The 21775-nt window shown below is 40.0% G+C and overlaps 1 protein-coding gene across 4 annotated transcripts in view; it reads right to left on the bottom strand.

The window, feature by feature from the left end:
* CHRDL1 (chordin like 1) overlaps positions 1 to 21775 on the bottom strand; it is a 45404-nt gene that overhangs the window by 15778 nt on the left and 7851 nt on the right. For 3 of the 4 annotated variants that reach the window (XM_074835309.1, XM_074835312.1, XM_074835308.1), the window contains exons 4-6: positions 19459 to 19552; positions 1234 to 1379; positions 119 to 212 (exon numbers count right to left, since the gene is read on the bottom strand). In XM_074835309.1, the coding sequence (XP_074691410.1) occupies positions 119 to 212; positions 1234 to 1379; positions 19459 to 19552 (334 nt within the window). The remainder of the gene's footprint in view (positions 1 to 118; positions 213 to 1233; positions 1380 to 19458; positions 19553 to 21775) is intronic. The other variant, XM_074835311.1, reaches the window with a different exon arrangement.

Raw genomic sequence — 21775 nt, forward strand, 5'->3', positions numbered from 1 at the left:
AGTACATGGGAAACTTGCAGATAGTGTCCTGAGTGACAGTGCTGGTGCACAGACAGGGCTCTGACAGGGGAAGGAGTGAATTCAGAACCCGTCCTTCTGTGGTTGTACTCGAACTTACCTCTGCAAACGGGACAGCAGGACTCCGGAACAGAAACTGGGAAAGAGCAAGTTAATTTGGGACAAGTCTTCAACCCACAGTACACATTTCCTTCCTGCCAGTAAAACACAAGAATTTAGAAGGAGTCATCGATTTGTCTGGTACTGTATATGCATTTTTTTATGGACATGCTTAAACCTAGTATGTGTGTTTACATAAATGCCACTCTAGTATGCAAAAGCAGAATATTAGACCAATGAAAAGTCTGGATAGCTTTTTAAAAATTTGTTGTCGCACAGAGAAAGGTCCCTTTCTCTAAAAAAACAGGGGGAAAAGGGAAGAGGTAAAAGTGTGTGGCGAGAATAACTGCAGTTACTGTATGCTGAAAGTGTACCTGACATTGTTGGTACCAAAATCACCCAGTGTAAATTCTCCCTGCTGCTCTCCCTCTCTTGTGTCTTACTGGACTTGAACTGGAGGAATAGCTGATCAGTAACTAAAAGTCATAAAGTCTGTTCAGTACTTGGCCTGTTAAGTTTGTAGTTAATGTAAAATATGATGATGATTTAATCAGAGGAGGTCCAGAGTTGCCAATACTTTATACTGAAGAGCTGGCTGGATTGAGAGGGATATTTTGGTTCAGACACTGGCTCTGAAAAGTCACTGGGTGACTGCTCAGATATACTGGATTTGAATCGGTGACATCTCAGGAATGGCTCTGTGGCCCAGTGCCAGTTTTCAGAGCTGTCCACTCCCAGCCTGTGGGGCTCTTTCCCTATCAGCTCAGGCCAAATGAATTCAGTTTCAGTCAGTGGCTTAGTGCTGTATTTTCCAGTCAGGTTGAAGCGAAATATTCTGTATATGTCAAGTAGCAATATTTTACCTTCTGCCTCTGCACCGTAAGCTCACTTACAGCAGATGCTTGACAGGGTAACCTTTGTCCACTGTGTTTGAGTAAGAGGTAGCCTGGCAGTTACCAGGTGCTGCACACTGGCTCTGATCACTCTCATGAGTTTCAGCATTAATTATCAATTCCCAGCCTCTGTTATGTGTTGCTTATATTTCAGTGTCATGTCTTCTAGAAAGGAGAAACGAAGCATAGATAGAGCAGAGCTCTGTCAAATCATGTTACTTACTGAGCAGCTGCACTGGGCACACTGGTTTGCTTGCCTGTTTTGGAAAAGCCCCTCTGCCACAAACATTTCGCCATGATGGTAGGTGGTGCCATTGTATTCACAGGATTTCCCGGTGATTTTGCTGCTTACTGAGAAAAGGGAGTCTTCTGAAAGCAATGGGAAAGGAACACATCATGCAAATGTTCTTGACAACTTGCAGTATCACAAATACAGGGGAGGAAAAGCTTCCCTTCTCCTTCATTTTTCTTTACTATAAAAGGACAAGTTTTGTCATGCTACAAAGTATAAGTGATATTCTCATACTGCTACTTTGCTGAATAATAATTCACACTTTTAGTTGACTGTCCCATTTCATCTTAGAATGTTGATGATGAACTGCAGTGCCAGCACTGATGGCCATGTCTCATGCTGCTGTATTTTCTCTTGCTTTGTCTGCTGTAGCATTTAGTATTAGGATGGACAGGTGCAGTTATGTGCCCACTTGTTATATTTACATGGCTTTTTCACACTTTAATGTAGAAGGTCCTGTATACACACGGAATCCCACTATCAATAGCACCATGGTTTCCCCCTTCTTAGTACTGGTATCATTTTATTAATGATTTGTTGTAGCCGGTAAAAGACTCAATTGCAGGTTAGCAGGTTGTGCCATAGGGCATGCATGAGTCCATGCCATCCACAGGCTCAAACCTTCTGGCTGAGGAGCAGTCATACTGCTGATGGAACTGTGTCAAGAGAAAACTATTTGCTATGCAAGTGTTTCTTCCTAGTGGACTTTACAGTTCATTGCTGCTGTTGTTTTCAAAATGAGCAAAACTTGTGAAAGGCAGACTTCAAAAGCCACCCAAAAGCTTTTTTCTGACATGCATTTTCATGTCAGATGTGCAAATGAGTGCATTTTGCTTGCAGAACTGAGTGCATATGACAAAGTGCACAAGTGCAGTGTCAATTCAGCCCTGAAGCCTCCAGTTTCAACTCAAGATCATATTGAGTTCTGCACCACATGGGTCAAATATTATTTTAAGACATAAAGCTATCCATACCTTATGTTAAAACATCCCCTAGACTGTTTAACTATTAGCGGTTGACAAACAAATTATACTTTACCTATGAAATGTAAGTCACTCGATACCTCTTGGGCAGTGAATCTGGCACTATACATTTACATTGACGTGAATTTAGCATCTCAGCATGGGAAAAGACATTTTGAACAAGAGCTTGATGGAAGTAACAGTGGAGTGTTTGTTCTCTGGAGCCCAAATCACTGCAATTTCTAGGAATGCAGCTGAAATGTCATTCAGTGGGTTTGAGCTTTCATGTAAAAGAAACCTGACCTGAAATTTCAGGTTTTGCTGTAGCTCCTTTCATTATCTATCAGATAAACCTGGGGAGCTTTTTCATGAAACTGTGCCACCACCGAATGCACATTTTTCAGCTGGGAGCTCAAGTGAAAGAGCAGTTTTCTGCTGTCATGCACTGGCATTAAACACTGACATTCAGAGTTTTCCATAAAAGCATCTATTTAATTACATTGGTCCATCAAATCTTAATAATATTTTTAATGGTAAATGACAAAACTGTGGAACATGCATGTACTACAGTATTTGAGAGTCTAGTGGGTCGGTGAAGAACATTCTGCAGGAGAAGTTAGCCATTGAGGGTTCCTTGCCTGACATTCCATTTCTCTTTAAGTGACAGACGTGGTACTGGCTCTCCCTCCTTTGAAGCACCAAATACATCATTATTTCAGTGCAATCAAGGGTGTCTAATGATACCTTTCCAAAGTCTTATAAATAGTACAGAGCTTTGACAACACCTGTGCTTGGCACAGAAATGCAGTGCTTTTAGCACTTTCTGTACAGTTTGCTAGTAATACACATTCTGGAATGGCAAGATGTATGTTCTAATTAAGACACATCTTTCGAAAGTCATCAGCAAAAAAGTCAAGTGACAAATTAAACTCCTGCCCCATTAGGCACGAATATTGGAAAACATGAATAAAGAGGCACTTCTCAGGACTGTGCTACTTCCTGAAACTTATGTCACCAATAGTATCTTGGGCCTTCCAAGAGTCCTCTCATGGAAAGCAGAAAGATATTGCCAAACCCTTAGTTATCCCCTTGCCCCTTGGGCAACTGGAAGAGCAGCAGAACTAGAAAGAATGAAAATGAAAGGAGAAATGAAAAGAGAGCACAGATGGTTCTGGTCAGGATATGAGGCCCTGTTCATGCAGCCTCTGCAGGACATTGCTGTGCCCCTGTGGGATGCCTGTCCAAAAGCAGTGTTTGGCTTGTGGTCTGACATTTGCAGAGACCAATACTTCAATGACTCATTGTGACTCTTCAGAGTACTGGACGAAGAAAGTAAATTTTACTGCAGATCTACCTTTGTATATGCCACATTGCTCAGATCACTGTGAAATCACCAAATGCCTTTAAATTGTGGCTTCTAAGTAATGGAAGGAAGATGGTGAAATTTTTATTGCTCAAAAAATGATGGTGGAGAGTTGCAGTAGGTAATTGTTTTCTATACTTCTTTTAAGTTGATCACAGAAGTTAGACCTATAACAGCTAAATCATAACATGCAGCCCAAAACGCATGTACACCTGCCTATCTTTGGAATATGGGATGAAATTCTATTGACATTTTGAAGCCTTATTTGATGAAATAATTATAAGAAAAGTCGGTTTCAATTACAGGGAATAAGGCTATGGTTTAGGTCCTATACTGCACGTACCTGTGCATATGATTATCTTTTAGCACATTAAGTGAATGGGGCTATTTGGTTGCATAAAATAAGGCTTAGAAGAAGTTTTCATATCAAGATCACATTACTGTTATTGCAAAAAAATATACACAGTCATATATCAGAGACAGCATATTGGAGAGCACGACTGATCCTCTCCAAACACAGCATCTGTCTAAAACTGCAAGGAAGCTTTGTTTATATTGCATGTCCAAATATAACTTCTGTCTCGTGCAATTTTTCTCTCTCTGTCTTTGCTAGTGTGTGACTGACTTTCTACAACTAGGACCTGCCTTGGTTTCTTTTCTAGTGCTCTTTAAATCATGGCTAATTAGAGGAGTTCAGACTCCCTCATGATATCATATTCTCCTGTAGAATGTGAAATCAGAGTCTTTGTGGATTGTCTTAATAAGTGCCAGGTTTGAACTTTGAAAAATCTTGGCATTAATATAGATATCAGCATGCATTATTCTGTGCCTTAGTTAAGATATGTTAGAATTAGATTAATTAACTGCAAATATACTGCATTGCTCAAAGCTCTATTTGTAAACCTTGCCTCCAAAACGGGATTGTTCCCAAAGCCTTATCTGGCATTTTAATGGTGCCTTATCTGGCATTTTAATGGTGCTGACTAACATTGCTTTAATTAGCTGCCTCTGTAAAGTACCAGGCAAACCATCTGTGTGAATCCTTTTAATTAACTGGGTTCAATCTGAGCTTTTCTTTCTGGCATTCATAGCATGTCAGTGGAAGCAATATAAACCATACAGGGTAAGGATGTTATAGCACCAATCGAAAAGGATGCATCTTTGTTTCTGTGGTTGGCATTTGTTCTCTAAGAGCTCAGACTGCAGTATAGAATTTGACAGGCCATGCTTACATTTGCCTGCGATTTTAGTGGGATCAAGATAGACCCATGAGTTAGCAATATGGATAGCACTGATTTATCACCAACATTAGCATTACTTAATGGCAGGGGGCTAAGATGTGCAACCCAGGCTTCACGTGACTTGCTATAGATTTGAACTTATCCTGTAATTAGCTTTAAAGGTTGAACCTGGCTGAAGAAATCTTTCCAGTTTTACCAACTGGCTTCAAACCAATTATTTTTTAAAAAGCAACTGGAAACTATGGTGGCTATGCTTGAATTCTTATATCCAAGCATTCCTCTCTTCCAAATACAGGATTCTGTCCCTCTTCTGTTGTCTACCTAGGCTGTTTCACTGGTGTACCATACACACAAGGTAAATCCTGGCCTCAGTGAAGCCAACAGAAAGGTTTCCTTCAGAATACAGCCTAGGTGCTTGCTTGAATGCTTGAAAGATTGTGTTTGAGACGGATGCTTGTACTAGGATGAACTGTTGATCTATACAAACAAGATCTGTATTAATTCAGATTTGTAATACACCCTAATATAAAAGTTCACTATGAACTAGAACTGCATGTAGATATAGAACTGTATATAGTCCATTTGACGGAGCATGTGAAGAAACAGTATGGCAAAAAGTTTGCCACGAAGGGATGCTAACTTAGTGTGAAGTGCAGCACTAATGCTTTCCTGATAGTCTGACAAAATAGAGTTAGATATTAATTTGATAATCCACAGACATTTTATGGAAATTCTGTGGTTCAGTGGAATCTACTCCAGTCACAGTTTTTTTCATGGAAACCTCCCTGGGTTCCTGACGGTCTGCCCGTGACTTGAGGTTTCCAAGGGCCAAGGTTTGAAGGCAGCCATACTATGGGTGTAGACCAGGGCTTCCTGGCTTTGGGAGCTTTCCAGTGTCCTGGGAGAAACAGATGCTGTGTCACATGGATCACAGTCATTTTTGGAAATGCAATCTTTTAGCTTTTTCTGTTTACAGCTATTCCTTCCTGGACTGTTATAAAAGCTTGGTCCTGAGATGCTTTACCCTTACTTGGATATGGAGCAGAAGAGCATCAGTTATCTGCAACTAATCCCTTGAATAGCTTAGACAAATTCCGTGGGCAGTTCCTGGTGTTTGAAACAGTGGTAACTTCTGTAAAAGTATTTATGTGCAGAGAGTGAAAAGCAGTAACTGGCTATGAGCAAATTAGCCTTTTGGGAAATGTTAGTGTAGGGTGACTTACTTGAGGAAAGGCTTTAGGATCCAGGCCTTACTACAGTCAATTAAGTTTTCAACTTGGATCCTTCTGGATAAAGTCAAGAGGTACAGGTACAATTGCTAACAAACAATTTTAGGATGCTACCTGACAAACTGGCAAAACTCCCTCAGAATCAGTACAGTCATGGCATGATAATCAGTGAAGTATTTATGATGTCACATCTGACCTTCAAGACAGGAAAATCAGTTGCTTCTGGATGGTCTTCACCATTTTGGACAATGAGACCAAGCATCTTGGCTTTCTGAAAGTCATTGTGCCAAGTTTTACTGATCTACAACCAGTAATAGGTTGTAGTAACTGAGTGTCCTCCCGAAATGGAGATTAGACAAGGAGGGTGTGTAGGCGAAGTTCACGCTGCTGCATACTTCTCAGCAGGGTCTGTTAGGACCCTGCACAGCACCTCAGCAAGGGTCTGTGGGGTTTTATTGCATCTCTCTGAGATACTTTCTTGTACCATATTCTGGCCATTCTTGTTAGTACTTAACACTCTCACTATTGCTTATTTTAGTATCAGAACATCTGGCAAAGATCATTTTTTAAAAATCCTACAGACTCTTGGCTTGCTGACTTAGAAACTATTTTTAAACTGCAACATTCAGAATCACCTAGTGTCATTTACTGAAAAAGATGGGCTTTTAACATCAAGCAGAAACACTAGGCACTCAGCCTGGCTTGGTTTTTGCAGTTGGTCTGTTTTATTAACCACCCTTATAAAAACAATCAAGTGCTAAACAATATGAAATTAATCATGAGGTCTAATGTCTTAAGAAACTTACCATACTGGGAACTGTTCTGCAGATAGTCTCTCTGGTCTTTTTAAGTAGACAGATGATAGATTATGAATTTGAATCCAGAGAGCATTTTATGAAACATGTTTTCTGAATCAACTCTGAGCATAAGCATGTACAGACCAAGAGACTGAGGATTCGTTTTGGAACCCTATTCACTAGAGAAGCAATTGAATTCTGCTATAACTCTGGGACAACTGTTTGCATTGACATCTCTCCTGCATATTCACTTGTATTCCCAGTGAGTTTTGCTACTTACTGAAAACAATTAGGAGAGTCAGTTTAGTTGCAACAGGTACTTCAAAGCTCTCTAGGCTGTATCCCAGTGCAGGAAACTGTCTTTGGACACCAGCTAACAGGTCGTCTCACATGCTGCTTCTGTACAGAAATCAGGTCACCCCAAGTTGTAACATAACATCATGTGAGGCCACATTACTTGCCTTGACATTTAAAATTGGCATAAGAATTGCAGATTAGCTATTCAGAAGCAACACATAAAGAGCAATTATAAAGGTCAGAATAAAACACAATTCTTGGAAATGTGCAGACCACGAGTATTTCTAATGCCGAAAGGGAACATGACTACCGTATGACAGTACTTCTTCCTGTTTTGCTTATTGAAAATTTTATGAAACCTGAATCAGCTTAGGTACACTGTCCAACACAAGTAGGCAGCACTTTGATTACCTGACGTCTGTTTTTGGAAAACTGTTCGCTTGGGTAGGCGTTGCACATACCCTTAGGTCTCCTTGTTAAAAAAATATTGTTAATTCTCCTCCTTCATGGAGTCCAGCTCTTTTCCCTACAAGCAAAATCATTCTCTGGGGTAACGTACACATAAGTTAGTAGAGAGATACAGGGATGATTCTTGCTTATTAGGTCTTTTTACTGGTGTTTTTCATAGCAATGTTAAACGCTAACACTTCAGGTTCCACTGTGAAGGATTAATTCTAGGAGGCCCCAAAATACTAACTGAAGTAGTCTGGAATAACAGTAATGGGATAACTTACTCATGTGCAGAAAATTACATTTCTGGATAAAAACCTGCAGGTGGAGTTGCAATTTACAAAGTAGGTTGAAAAAAATCCAGGCAGCAATGTGGAATAAAATGCTAACTTGCACTGACTGCAATTCATGCGAGGAGCTGGAAGCATGAAATACATGGAGGAGAGAGTGGCAGATAAGATGCTGGAAGCTTTCTTTACGTTATGTACCTTGTTACCTCTCCAGCTTTCTTCAGCTGCTCCCAGAATGCAGGTTGCAGTTGCCAAAGGCCAACCACAATGTAAAAAAATGCTGTTTTCCTCCACCACTGAAATGTGGTTTTAACATGAAACAGGCTGTCACCCACAGGAGTTGTGAATCTGTCTTAGGATGGAATTCACTTTGTGTTTGTGTATGGGACAACACCTCCCCAAATTAGGAGCCTGAGTACTGTCACTCATAGCAACAGCTCTATCCTGAGCCAGACACATGCAGAATAGGACCTGTGCCTCCCACTCCAACTTTCAGCTTTTATCTGAAAGTGGAGCTGGGACTGGCAGAAGCAAAACCAGTTATTGTCTTGTTTTGCCAAACACCCGTGACAATGGACTGACTCGTGGATATTTTTTTTTTTTCAATTCCTGGTGCAGAATCTTTGAAACTTTAAGGGTAACAATATACCCTAAGGTCCTACCTTGGATGTGGTGAAGAGCATCTTTTACACCACGGTATAGATTACTCCATTTCTTTCAAGTGGGTCCCAGTGAAGCCAGGGAATGACTTCTGGAGGGAAGTACTCCTCAGTGAGTAACTGGAGACTAGGACTCTTAAGTAAACAAGGTGTAACATTTTAATTTCAATTTTGGGGCAGCAATATTGAAACTTAATTCAAAGCACATGAACTGTGCTTTGGTTTAAAACATGTCTCTTCAGCAGGTAATGCTTTTGCACCTCATGCAGGAAAAACTAGACTAAAAGGAAGGTCCTGACAAATGGTGTGCTTCATTCTTGATGGTGTATGCTATTAACACTCTGTGTCATTGGTATATGGGGAAAGCAGCAGCAAGCAATACATTAGTATCATGCTGGATTGCAGCAGGTTTGGACTCTCCTTTGTATTTGTGCATGTTTGCTGCCTACTAACTCACATTACTTATCTTCCTGTGTCACCAAGGTCAGGTGTACAATACTTGAGAATCTGAAGCTCCTTTGCAGCTCCTACTGACTGCAAGATACAGACTTCAATCTGCCATCTTAACTGAAGTAGGCCCAGAGTAAGAGACTGCAATTTACTATTATAGTTACTTTTGACTGCACAGCCAGTTGGAACATGTTTGAATCCTCTGTCATCCTGATGTACAGGACAGAAAGTGAGTAAATCTAATCACTTCAAAATTTGCTTTGCAAGGGGACCTGAGCTAAACTCCTCTCTCCAGCTTTAAAATGATATGTGCCTCTTCCTGTTGCTGGAACAGCCATTTTGACAGCTAGATAAGCATATATAGATGTGAACAGTCCTGGAGCTGCTCTGATGAACAATATCTGAACTAGCCTCCTTTCACGTAAGGAATCAGGGCTCTGAAAAAGTCCTTTGACCCCTGCTGCCTTCATGTCTATGTTCCAAGGGGTTCAGCCAAAGCTCTTCCCAGTCCTGGAAAAATCTAAGTGCTAGTAACATTCCAAGTAAAAGATAAAGAAGCCTGCCTCCAGGCAGAAATCCTCTATGTTAGGCTCTTCCCTCTACTACACATAAGCCAATGGAATATGATTATTATATATAAAAAGCAGCTATTCAGTATGAGACACATATTTGGAATGGAGGAATAAATATGTGTTGATGTTCTGATCCTTACAAATTCAAAACAGAGCAGCCTAAGACTTAAAGAGGTGAGGAACGCATCCTGCAGAAAAAGATTATGCAGCTTGCTAGGAAGGTGACAGCAAGATTTTGATCATAGTTATGTTGAATAAGTCTGGAACAACTCTGTTGATTGAACTATCCCTGATGCTATGTGTTCAAACCAAACTGTATTTTTTAAAATATTCTTTAAAAAAAGATCCGCATGTTTATATGGGAAAAAGATCACATAAATAATATTCTTCTGTGTTTATGCAGTGCATTTCATGCACAAATAGCAGTGCTTCTATGTAACACAGAACACTTGCCTATTTTCCTGCAGTTGCCGTGACACTAAGGTACAGTGACAGCAGAAGGCTTGCTTTGTATGCAAAGATCCAATTAATGCTTATCTTCTGATCCATCTGTACCAGAAACATATAGCTGGCAATTTGGATTTCCTCATTCTGCCACTGTGGTTCACTTCCCCAAAAAGGCCTTCAGTGCAGGAGACATTCTGTGACCATATTTTGGCCACCTTAGCAGGAGTGTGCTACCCTGGGGTTATTTGGTGAGAGGGGCCAAATGCAGAGGGGATAAAGAAAACAGAGAAGACAGGGAATCTCTGTATTATAGGCAGCAAGGGAAATTGTGGAACACAAGTGTCATGGTGGCCTGGGATAACACATGCTCTGTTTTTTCCAGAAATTTACCAAACTTTCCTCAGTATCTGTGGATGTCTCTTGCATACATTTGCCTCAAAAAGGCAGGAAACCTGTTAGTGCTGCCGACTCAGTTACTACATATTCCTGACCTGCTCCTAGTGCAGCTTTAGGGCAGGACAGCGAAACTGAGCCCTAAGTGCCATCAGCACATGGTGGGACAGACTGCTACTGCAAACTGGCTGTTGCAAGGTCAAACCCACCAGCTGCTGAAAGGGTAAATGTTTTTGACCCTATCACATCAAGAAGGGTAAAACACAAACATTCTAGAGCTACTTCATCACCAGAACTAAATCCTGATTCATCATCTCATGAGAATACAGGAACCTCAGATAGAGGAAACCTATTACACTGTTTCAGTGCAAGGTTATCTTCTAGGGATCACCTAGTATTAAACAACCTTTGTGGCTGGAGGTCCTTGGGGGATCACAGCACAACATAAGAGAGCAAATGGATTTCTTTCCTATTAAAAAATTCTCTGCTTAATTTCTTCCCTCTACTTTTGTTTCCACTCTACATGAACGTGTCACCTCAAGGTCTGATCTGAAGTCCATTGAACTAAATAGATTTGGAACCTGGCCCAAACACCTACTCTCTGTGGTACAGTGTCAAGGCAGTTTCCTCTTTCATCTTCTGTCTCATATTTCTACCATACTCCTTAGCATTTCTAGAGAGGGGACTATATCACAGTCAATAACTGCATCTGTTTTCATAGAAGGCTGAGTCCAAAAACTATCAAAGCTAATAAAAATCTGTTGATTGACTACAGTAGACTGTGGATCAGCCTTCAGTCCATCTGTACTTAGCCTTTTCCCTCAGTCATGCATCACAATCCAACTTATATATAAATCTATGATTTAAAGAAACATAGATGATGTGTGAAGGTCCCTTTAAAAAACAACAAAAACAGTGCAGTGATGATATTTTTAAAGCAGTCGCTGAGGCTGACAATAGATTTGGATTGAAAAGTTGTGCACTATCCAAAAACTGCAAACACAAGCTCTAAACAAAATCCATATGTGCCTCTCAGAGGTGCAGGTGTCAAAGATATTAAGCCACAAAATGCTTTACATTAAAATAACTTCAAGGACCAGGTTAAGCTCTAAAAGCTCCAAGGTAATTTGGAGTTAATCGTAACAGCTAGTCTTTAATACGGTCAGACGGTAGAAAGTGTATGAAATTCATTGCTTGAAGGAACTAGTAGCACCTTATCTAGACAGTATGAACTTTCATACAGATTCAAGGCAAAGATGTAGTTTCAGTTTAAACATTCAAAAGGCTGTTCGTTGTTTTTTAGCTTTCTAGGGCTAAAGTCAAGCTCTTCACATTATTTTAATATATTTTCTGCAGCTTAATTTCCTGTGTTTTCTTTTATAGTGGCATAAAAAATTGCCCAGCAAAACTCTGAAGGAGTCATAAAACACTTTCTAGGTTGCTCCATTTTAATTCCTGCTCTAAGGCTGAACTATTATATGAATTTACCAATCACTCTCCCAGCCAAGGAAACAAATTGAGTGAAGCTTTGGTGCATTTTGCATCCTCTCTGAAGCATCTTTGAAGCTCTTGGAAGTTCTCTTGGAAAAATTCTGAGCATCCTATCCTATCCTATCCTATCCTATCCTATCCTATCCTATCCTATCCTATCCTATCCTATCCTATCCTATCCTATCCTATCCTATCCTATCCTATCCTATCCTATCCTATCCTATCCTATCCTATCCTATCCTATCCTATCCTATCCTATCCCATCCTGTCAGTCCAAAGAATGGAAGTTCTAATTCTGCCATCCATGTGGGAAGATACATATTTTTTAAGTGCATTTTAGATGCTGATCCTCAGATACATTGTTTGAATTTTTATGGTCAAAAAGCCAGAATGTAAACAAGTGATAACCTCAATCTGGCTGTGATAGCAAACATTCCTTATGAAGTTAGTAACAAAGGCAAATCACAAAACAAACTGAATTAGCTGAGCGCATGTCAATAGGAAAAAATTAGATATCTCCCAAGAATGCCTATATCATTATATTTCCAAACCAAATCTACTTCCAAAGAAACAATTTATTTGAACTATCTGACAGCTACCCATTGTTGGGATTATACAAAAAACAGAGCATCTCACTAATATCTGGTGCTGTGTAACATTCTGTGAGTCTTTCATACTCCAGATATGAATATCCACCTTGTTTGTGTATGTGGAGTAACCATAAACAAGCACGGCTCTGTAATTCCATGGTACCTCTGCAGACTGGAAAAATTCTTATAAATAAACAATAGTAAGTAGTTCTCCAGTTATTACTGTCAGCTGCTGTGGCATACCTATTCCACAGTCTCCTGTACCATGACTGCCAAGAGCTTGGGTCACAGGTTATTTTTAATTTCTTTTTCATTATCTGAAAAGTGCAGAGGTGGGCAATGAAGGCATAGCTACTGGGCCTGCAGGCAATGCAACAGCATGGATTAAAGGGCTCAAGAGATTCAGATGCTGAGGTAAAGTAACAAGGGAAGGTGGAGGTGAACAATGAAGGGGAACCGAGTATGCAGAATTTCTTCTGTGAACTGAGGCTCATCATGTCAGACATGTGACAAAATGGGCAGGATGCGGAGAATGTGGTCAGTTTTTCTAAACTCTGAGATGTGCCTATAGTTCCAAACTCGTATTTCCGTAAATGGACTGTTATTCAAGTGCCAGCTGTCTATTCCTTGGTGTCAGGAAGACAATCCTTGTAGGACTAAATACTAAGCTGGTTATCAACTTGTTATATACCACGCATTGGTTACAGAATATATAGATTTGATTCTTTGGATAAACAGTTCAGACAAGCATGGATAATGTTTCAATTGGTCAAGATTTTCAGGAGTCTAGCTTTTTATATTACCTCTCAGACAATTCAGCTGCTTCCAGAAGTGTGGATAATGCTGTATGAGCAAACAATAAATCCAGTAGGACTTTCAAGCTTTGCAGTTCATTTGTTAATGTTGATTATTTCTGAAATTTCCCCACTCTTGTATTCCAAAAATAATTCTAGAGAAATCTCTTCCTGCATACTGAGTTTTCTTTTTCCTCACTTTTTTAGCACTGTGTTTTGTATGGAGACTCTTCCAGAGACTTTCAGTTGTACATGTGGTACACTATGCTGTCACTGATAGATCAGATTTTGTAGGTGACATGTGGGTCAGATATTTTAACTCCTCCAATGCTAATTGTTAATGGCTACAAAAGAGGTGTGTGAAGGGAACCCCAGTTATTATAATGTTGTACTTTCAATATCTAACTTTACTGATGCTTGTGCTGCCTTAGATTTTTTTGCATCATTTTGTGCCAAGATTTGACCATTCTCAATCAATGACTTTGTACACAGAGATTGTCCTCTACCGTTCCTCAATCCCTGATAGCTAGAGTGCCCTACATGTGTCAAGCACAGTGCTCCCATCAGCTGTGTGTAGGGGACTAAGAATTCAGTATCAAAATCACTTACAGGCTGTTGTTGTTTTCCACAAGTGATGGATTTTGTAAGATTTATCCGTAATTTATCAAGTCTTTCATAAAATTATAGCTGTTACTGCCCTGTTGTTTTCACCTCACAGACTACATCTAGGCCTTTAGGAGGCACTTTTGTAAGATGCCTTTTTTTACTATTGTCTCAAAATACAGCATGTATCAACTTTCAGTAGCTATAATATTTGTGGCTGTCAAATTCAAATTTCAGAAGAAGAATCATGAAAGAAAGGAATTCTGTCTGCATATCGTTCTTCTCATGCGAATCTCCCAGTGGCCTTCTTCCTTAATCCTTTCACCATTATATACGAGAAAGGAAATCACAAGCTCAGAGATTGTTTATACTGCTGCATGACCAATGGTCTCAAATCTTTTTTATGGGGTAAGATGGAAAGTGAGTATATTGGCAGCACAGTTCATGAAGAAATTCTGCTGCCTGGGGACTTAGGCAACAGAGGGACAGATTAACACACAGAAAGGAAAAGGGTTCCTGCATTTGCAATTTGTCAGGGTTGAGAACCTTGAAGATCTTTCATGGTAGGGCAGAGATCTGATATTTCAGACAGTGGAGAGTTCTGAAGTTTTGCAAGTCTTATGTAAAGTCTGGATCCATCTCCAAATTCTCCTGAAATACTTAGGTGTTTGAACCATGTGTATTGGTTCGGGCACAGCTTTTAGAAGGATGATACGCCCTTTGTCAGGTTACGCATAAAAATTCTAGTCTGTTTTCAGTCTGAAATTCAGGATATGAAGTGTTTCTGACTTGAATTTCAGAGGTGTAGCATCAGTCAACAGAGATATGTTTTATATGAGAAGTAACAACTGTTCTTTTACTAACAGCTTGGAAACCAATACCTGCTCAGTAAGAGACCACCTGAACATCTCTTAATATTACCATATTCGTATGATTTTTTCTCTTGCCTACTCAGGCCTCACACCCATCTATTTGAGGCAATTAAAACTCCCTGTAACTTCAGTGAGATTTGGGCCATGAGTTTCTCACTTAGTGATACGAGAAGCGTAGGTGGTAGCAACAAGAACTGTATAGAGAATGGAATAATTGGGCACAATATGTCTTCATCCCACAAATATTTGTGAAATAGATTGGATTTTTCTGAATGGGAGGGTGAGAAGACTAGGACTGAGAGGCCTGGGAGCTCTGCTGCATGAGCTGGGTAGAACCCAACACCTCTTCACCAAATAGTTTATTGTATGTGCATTTTGCAGTGAAAAATCATTCCACCAGAGCATTTCAACTGCCCAGGTTGAAGATTTTGTTTGTAATTCAGTGCAAGATGCACTGTATTATACATAGGCTTCTGTGTTTACACATCCATGTGTATCAGGTCAAGAGGTGGTGTACATACTCAGCATCTTGCAAGGCTGACTCTTTAAGAATATCTACACTACAGAGTGCAGGGTGTTACCTGGACTGGCTCAGTTACTGGAAGGAATTCAGAAAAGGTAGCACAGAGCTCACTGCAGGCGCATTTTTCCTGCTTCTTCAGCAAGTTTTCTAGTGCAGTGAGTTCTGCATTGTCCTAACTAGGATGCTTCCAGGATCTAAAATAGCTAGTGCAAAGATACAAGTATTACTAAGTCATGCTGCAGTCTACTGTGCAAACATGGCCTCATTTATTTTTAGGTGATGTTCCCAGACCACTACTGTAAGATACCTGATCTGGTCCATCTTTGTATTTAGTCCAGCCATATATATAGGTACCACCTGGCATTTTGTTGTTATTTCAATATCTAAAGAACAAAGAAAAGTACATCAGAAAAGTGGTTTGAATTTGGTACAGAAAAATCATAGTACCAAAGGAGCTTAAACTTAAATGTGTTACTAATCATGAACGTTCTTGGAAGCCAGTGTGTTTAGTCAGGGCAGCAAGCTTAAAAAATACTGGAGCCAGATGGGCTGATTCATACATCAGCGTGCAGCCTTATCTGCTGAGAAATCAAACCAGCAAGTGGAATATGGAAACCCTTTCTAAATTCTGCAATTGTGCATTTTTGCTTCTGATGTAAGCTTCCCCCATCTTAGATTTACATATTCCAGAGCGTACTCAAAAATTTCAGATCTTTAACTAGACTCTAAATGCTTTGATTTGCAATTGTTCCATATAGAAATAATACAGCCTACAATAAATATTCGTTACAAAGGCACTGTCCGTAGTAGTGCCATAAAAGACAGCTGCAGCTAAATGCTTGAAGAACTTCTACGTGAAGTTTATTTTCATGGCAGGAGGCAGGAGGTCTGAAGCCCACTCTAGCTCAAGAGCAGATCCAGCTCTAAAAACGATGGTGAATTCTCTCCCTGACTCTATAAATCACCTCTCCTCTGATGGTGGAAGGATGGAGTTCAAGCTCAGAAGCTTGTGATGTCCTTTTGGGTCTCACTAATGTGTAAAAAGAGTCATAATGAATGTGAACCTAGTATTTTTGGTTACATATGTATGATGATAAGAATCTAATTCAGATAGTAAAATACTTTTCAGAGCTGCAAAAGGGAGTAATATCTAGTTCTGTACAAGACATGAGGTCTGGATTTTGCCATTGCTAGAAAGAATAGGTTTAAAAACCCAAAAAAGTTAGCAGTGAGTCTGTTGTAGAAGCTGGTAGGATTGAACCACTGGTGGAAAGTAGAAGATGCTTCATAACATATGTCTGACAACTACTTAAGATTCATGGTGGCTGGTGCCAGGGAGACAGGATACAAACACTGCATCTCTTTGTGTCAGCAAGTCCAGTGTCACTATGGATGCAGGAGACATTAATTCCAAGGGGAGAGCAGTGCCAACTTTTCTCAAAGGAATCCCTTCAACAGCTCCTCCACTTAGGTAGTTATGAAGTTCAGTTTCCAATGAAAGTTGCTGCCTCCTGGCATTACCTCTGCTTCATTAAATAAAGGAGACAGTTATTTGGGCAGTTACACTCTACAAAGCCTGCAGAAAGCAGGAGGAAGAGCCCAAAGTCACTTGACTAGCACTACTCATTTCTAAAATGCAGCTTGAGAAACTGAGGGGGAACATACGTGACAGAATATAATGAGCATTTATGAGAGTAATTGGAATGGATGGCTAATGGCCAGAGCTCTGGCATGTTCCATTAAAAAATAGCCAGGGAAACCAGAGAAGTGAATTTCCTGCATATCATGGGATGATGCACAAAAGACATTGTATGCCAGACACATAAGATGTGCAGGAATGCTTGAGATTCCTATTCAGATCAGGCATGAACATTACCACTGAAGATAGAGCACCAAATATGATATGCATAATTGCTGCAAAAAGCACATAACCCCTGAAATCACAGGAGATTCCTGGTCCTCTTTTGCCTAACATTGGTGCAGATCTATCTGAATTACAGATTCAATTAGAGAAAAAATAGACCTTAGTGGGACTCTCATTTTTAATGAGATGCTGCCCAGCTAGCAATCTAATGGCCCATCATATGTAGCAGATAGGCTGTAGATAGGTTTTAGGAGCAGTTAAGGCAAGACAATGGATCACAATTCAGGAAAGGCTCATTCTGATAATTTTCTGGATTTATCAGTTTAAACACACAGTACAAAATTCTAGCTGACAACTAGCAAGAACTTAATTTGATAAGAAGGATTTGAGAGTTTACAGGGGCCCTTACTCTTCCTTACTAGGTCGTTGTAGAATCTTTTAAAACCTTGATAGGTATCACGACATTTACAGCCTCATGAACAGAAAAAAGCAAACAGTTCACTGCCAAAGAGCTCTTGAAGCAAAAACAGTCGATCTAGAAGCATTTATGTTCTATACTAAATACTGTACAGAGATATTAAAAAAAAAAAAAAGTTCCTGACCCCAAATGCCAATTACATGCTGAGAGTGGGATTTCTGTGGTTTAACTTAAGCTGTCAAAAAAGTAAGCATCTAGCATAAGCTATTTGCCTGTGCTCCCTCAGTAATCAGTGAGGAGAGACAGGCATCTCCAGGGAAAAATTCTTCTCATTCTGGGTAACAGGATGAATCACCCTCTGGGGACAGCGAGTTTCCAACAGCCATAAAGGGTATCTAGATGATTCCCTTGCCAACTGAAGTTTAGATTAGCTGGAAAAACAGACTAGATTTGGGGCACACCGGCACACCAGTCCTTCTTTTGATCTGAGAACAGAAAAGGGGTTCATATTCCCAGCATCTTACCGCTTAATCTAACAGTACTAGTTGGTCAGACAAAGCGTACTACCTTACAAACTTTTTTTCCTATGTATTAGACCATCATAGATAAAACTCTACCATCAACTAGATGCCAGAGTGCTAGATCTAAAGTTGGATAGGGTGAATCTCATCCCAGGACACAAGAAGAGTGGCATCAGATGAGTTATGCTCTTGAAATGCTTCTTCCTCATCACTGATAAGAAAGGACTCTAGATACTGAGATTAGATATTGATATACATATCTGATAGACAGATGTATATAATTGTCAGGACAGACGAATCCTACCAAAAGTTGATGGGTGCATGCCATTTATTCTCCAGTAAGTGCAATGAATGCACTCCAATCCCAGCTGAACAGCAAACTGACTTGTGCACTCATGTCCCTCCACCATTGCGTACTGCCTCCTGCTCACAGGTTTTGGTCAGGGAACAGCTGTTTTCCTCAGACAATGAAACACTCTGGAGAAAGTCAAATAAAACCCCTTTCTGTGATGCTGCATGAATACTCTTTTATAAGTGAAAATGAGGGGTGCCACTAAGACAGACATTTAGGGAAAAGTTCCAGTCAAATCTACCAGCCATTAGGCCATGTCGGGAATGTTGTAACAGCCTCGTGAAAGATCCTGCTTAGTCTCTTTCATACAGTGGCTCTTAATAATGAGCATATAATAAATGTACAGTCTCAGGAATTTACTATACAGTATCCAATTGGATTTATATAGTCATAAACTTCTACAGCACTGCTTCTATGATTTACAACAGTCTCTACCAATTATGAAGCTATGCCTGGATTTGAGATGTAAAAGGCAAATGTTACCAGACTGGTTGTACAGTGATACTATACAAATGCACATTTGCCACAGCAATTTTGAATTGCTTGTTAACAGAGAACCATCGCAAATAACCATGTATTTTAGCCTGCTCTCATGAAAAGCACCAAAAGCAGAAACCTAGGAAGTTTGTGGGATGGGATTTTATTGTGATGGAGTTTAGAGATAAGGAAAGGAGTGGGGAGCGGATAGTTCATGGACCTCATCAGTGAAACTTCTGCTACCTTCTGCCTGGATTGTAGGGGACTGGGTGGACTTGGTAGCTTACCTGATCCCTTCCCACATCTATACTTCTGATTTCCTAAAAAGAAACCACCCTAGGAAATACTGTAACTTACTGTAGGACAAGCGTCTCATGACCTAAATGGATAGAAGGATGTTTAATTCACAGAAGTTTTCCAGCACAGACATTTAATTTTGCTGTTACACAGCATATTAAATAACTATTTCAGAAAGGACTGTATGTCATGAACAGGAATTACCTGGGCATCGTGGGCAGCACAGCTGTGGTACATGCACAGGGGAAGGACAGTGTAGACTTGGGCATCTTATTCTGCTGCACAGTACATTTCCATTCTGCAGGTAGAATATAATACAATACTTTAATGAAATGGGCTGTCTTTACCAATTGATGTGTTCTCTATTCTGCATCTACATGTTTTAAAAACAAATGCCTTTTTACAACATTCTGATTTCAGTTACACTGGGGTAAGCCCAGACTACTTTCACTGCCTCTGAATTTATGCTGGAGGTCAGAATGTAGCAGAAATCCATACAAACCTTAAAATCAGAGGAAGTGCCTAAAAATGGATTACAACAATCTTCATTTGTGTTTTTCTTTTGAGCAGAGTATGCTTAGGAACTGCATTTCCAAAACTAAGACATGGATAATGAATGGTAGGTCTCTGAGATATCCCCTACTGAGGATTAGTTCAAGACTGCAAGAGACAATAGTGTCTGTAATTGTTCCTGAAAACTGTGGAGAGTCTTTTGTTTTCATTTTATGGGTTCCCCAGTAGACAAAAAACACCAGTTGGTAAGTAGCCATTTTTCTAAGAAATACGAGCAAGTCTTGGGAATAGTGTTCATTATTCATGTTATTAACATAATATTCTAGTTGACCACATCTAAGTTTGATTTATAATTAAAACACAGGGAATTTTCATTCTCCAGTGTCTGTAACCAGAAGACTATCCATTTCAAATTCCCATTTCCCATCTATAATTCATTCTCCTAATTTAGCTCCGAGTTGCTCATGTTTATAGCAAGAAAGATCTTTCATCATGAACACTGATACTATGCTATGACTGTAGTTTTAGGTGGTGTCAGGAATAAACCCACTTCATTTTCATATGCCTTCTGGAGCACTGAAATGTTTCCAGTGGAGGTGCAGACTTCCTTAGATAGCATCTGTGTAGGCTTTTCTAGCCATCTCTTTCAAAATAATCCATTGACTCCTAAATATCTGCAGACCACAGGCTGGAATCATACTGTTAGATCATTACTACCCACAAACTACATTTGTGCATCTGCTTTGGGAAAGAGACACTAAAAGTGATATCACCATCTGTTTCCAATGATGACTGAAATTAAATACACTAATTTTATAGGGGAGGAGCAAATTTTAGGCTGTAGACTCTTTGCAGGATAGGGACTATCACTAGTCTGCACAGCTCCTTGCCCAGAACATCATCTGAGAGCCTATAAAGTACTACCATAGAAGAAAGGCTGGCGCTGCCTGCTGGCCTGGCTCCATGTTGCTTACTTGACCTGTTCCATGGCCTCCCTCTCTTTTTAATTATCAGTCCTGTGACATCTCCTGAGGTGCCTGTTTACTTTCTGTGCATGATCAGCTGTGACAGAAATTCTGCAGGCCTACTTCTCTCCTCAGTGCTGCTGTAGTACTCCACTGTTTGCAGCAGGACAAAACTGTTTTGACTGATCTTGTGCTTGGTAAGACTGATCTTATGCTTAGATTCACAGTGGTATTTGGGAGACCAAGCCCTACTGACTGGAGTAGGACTTAAACTCCTGTAGGCCTCTCTAAGTCAGGGCCACGGTTAGCATTTCTGCATCAGGTACCTAAAGAGTAACAGAGCATCTCTCTTCCTGAGCTGCGTTATCTGTGCAAACTGTGGAGAGCATTCATTTTAGCCCCTGAAGTCTACAGATCTGACTATGAACACAAGAAAAAAGCTGCTGTATTTCAGAGAGTAAAATAATGATCTGACAAATTGTGAGCGCTCCAATTTACCTGACAGTAACCGTCAACAGTCTCCACTGTGTATTGGGAGGGAGAGGAGGAGTTGTAAAAGAAAGGGAGAACAGGGTGAGAACACTGAATTATGTTTAGCTTTATTTTGGTTTCAGTATGTAAATTATAACTTGTAAAAATACAATACTACATACACACAAAAACAGGAAGGCTTTTTTTTTTTTAATCCCAGGCTGAATAATTTGGTCTCTGTTTAGTTGGTTAATTTGTCTCGCCTTTTTCTTAAACATCAGAAGTGTGTGTGTTGGGAGGGATGGATGGACGGACTGATTTAGAGATGGAGCAGAGATTTCGGTCTGTTGCCTGGCTGATAGGACTTGTTTTGTGTGGAGATCATATGGATCATGATGTTTTGAGGCCAGCAAAGAAATTTTGATCACACTGCTGATGAAGACCCCTGGGGATTTTTTTGCTTTTCTCTGCAGTGTGAGGGAGTAGGTTGCTACTTCAGATTCTGTACATATCCTTCGCCTAACTGATTTACTGCCAGGGAATTCATAGCGGGCTTACACTTGGGTCTCCCT

The sequence above is a fragment of the Strix aluco genome, chromosome 10 (genome assembly GCF_031877795.1).
Source record: "Strix aluco isolate bStrAlu1 chromosome 10, bStrAlu1.hap1, whole genome shotgun sequence".
In the NCBI taxonomy this organism is placed as follows: domain Eukaryota; kingdom Metazoa; phylum Chordata; class Aves; order Strigiformes; family Strigidae; genus Strix; species Strix aluco.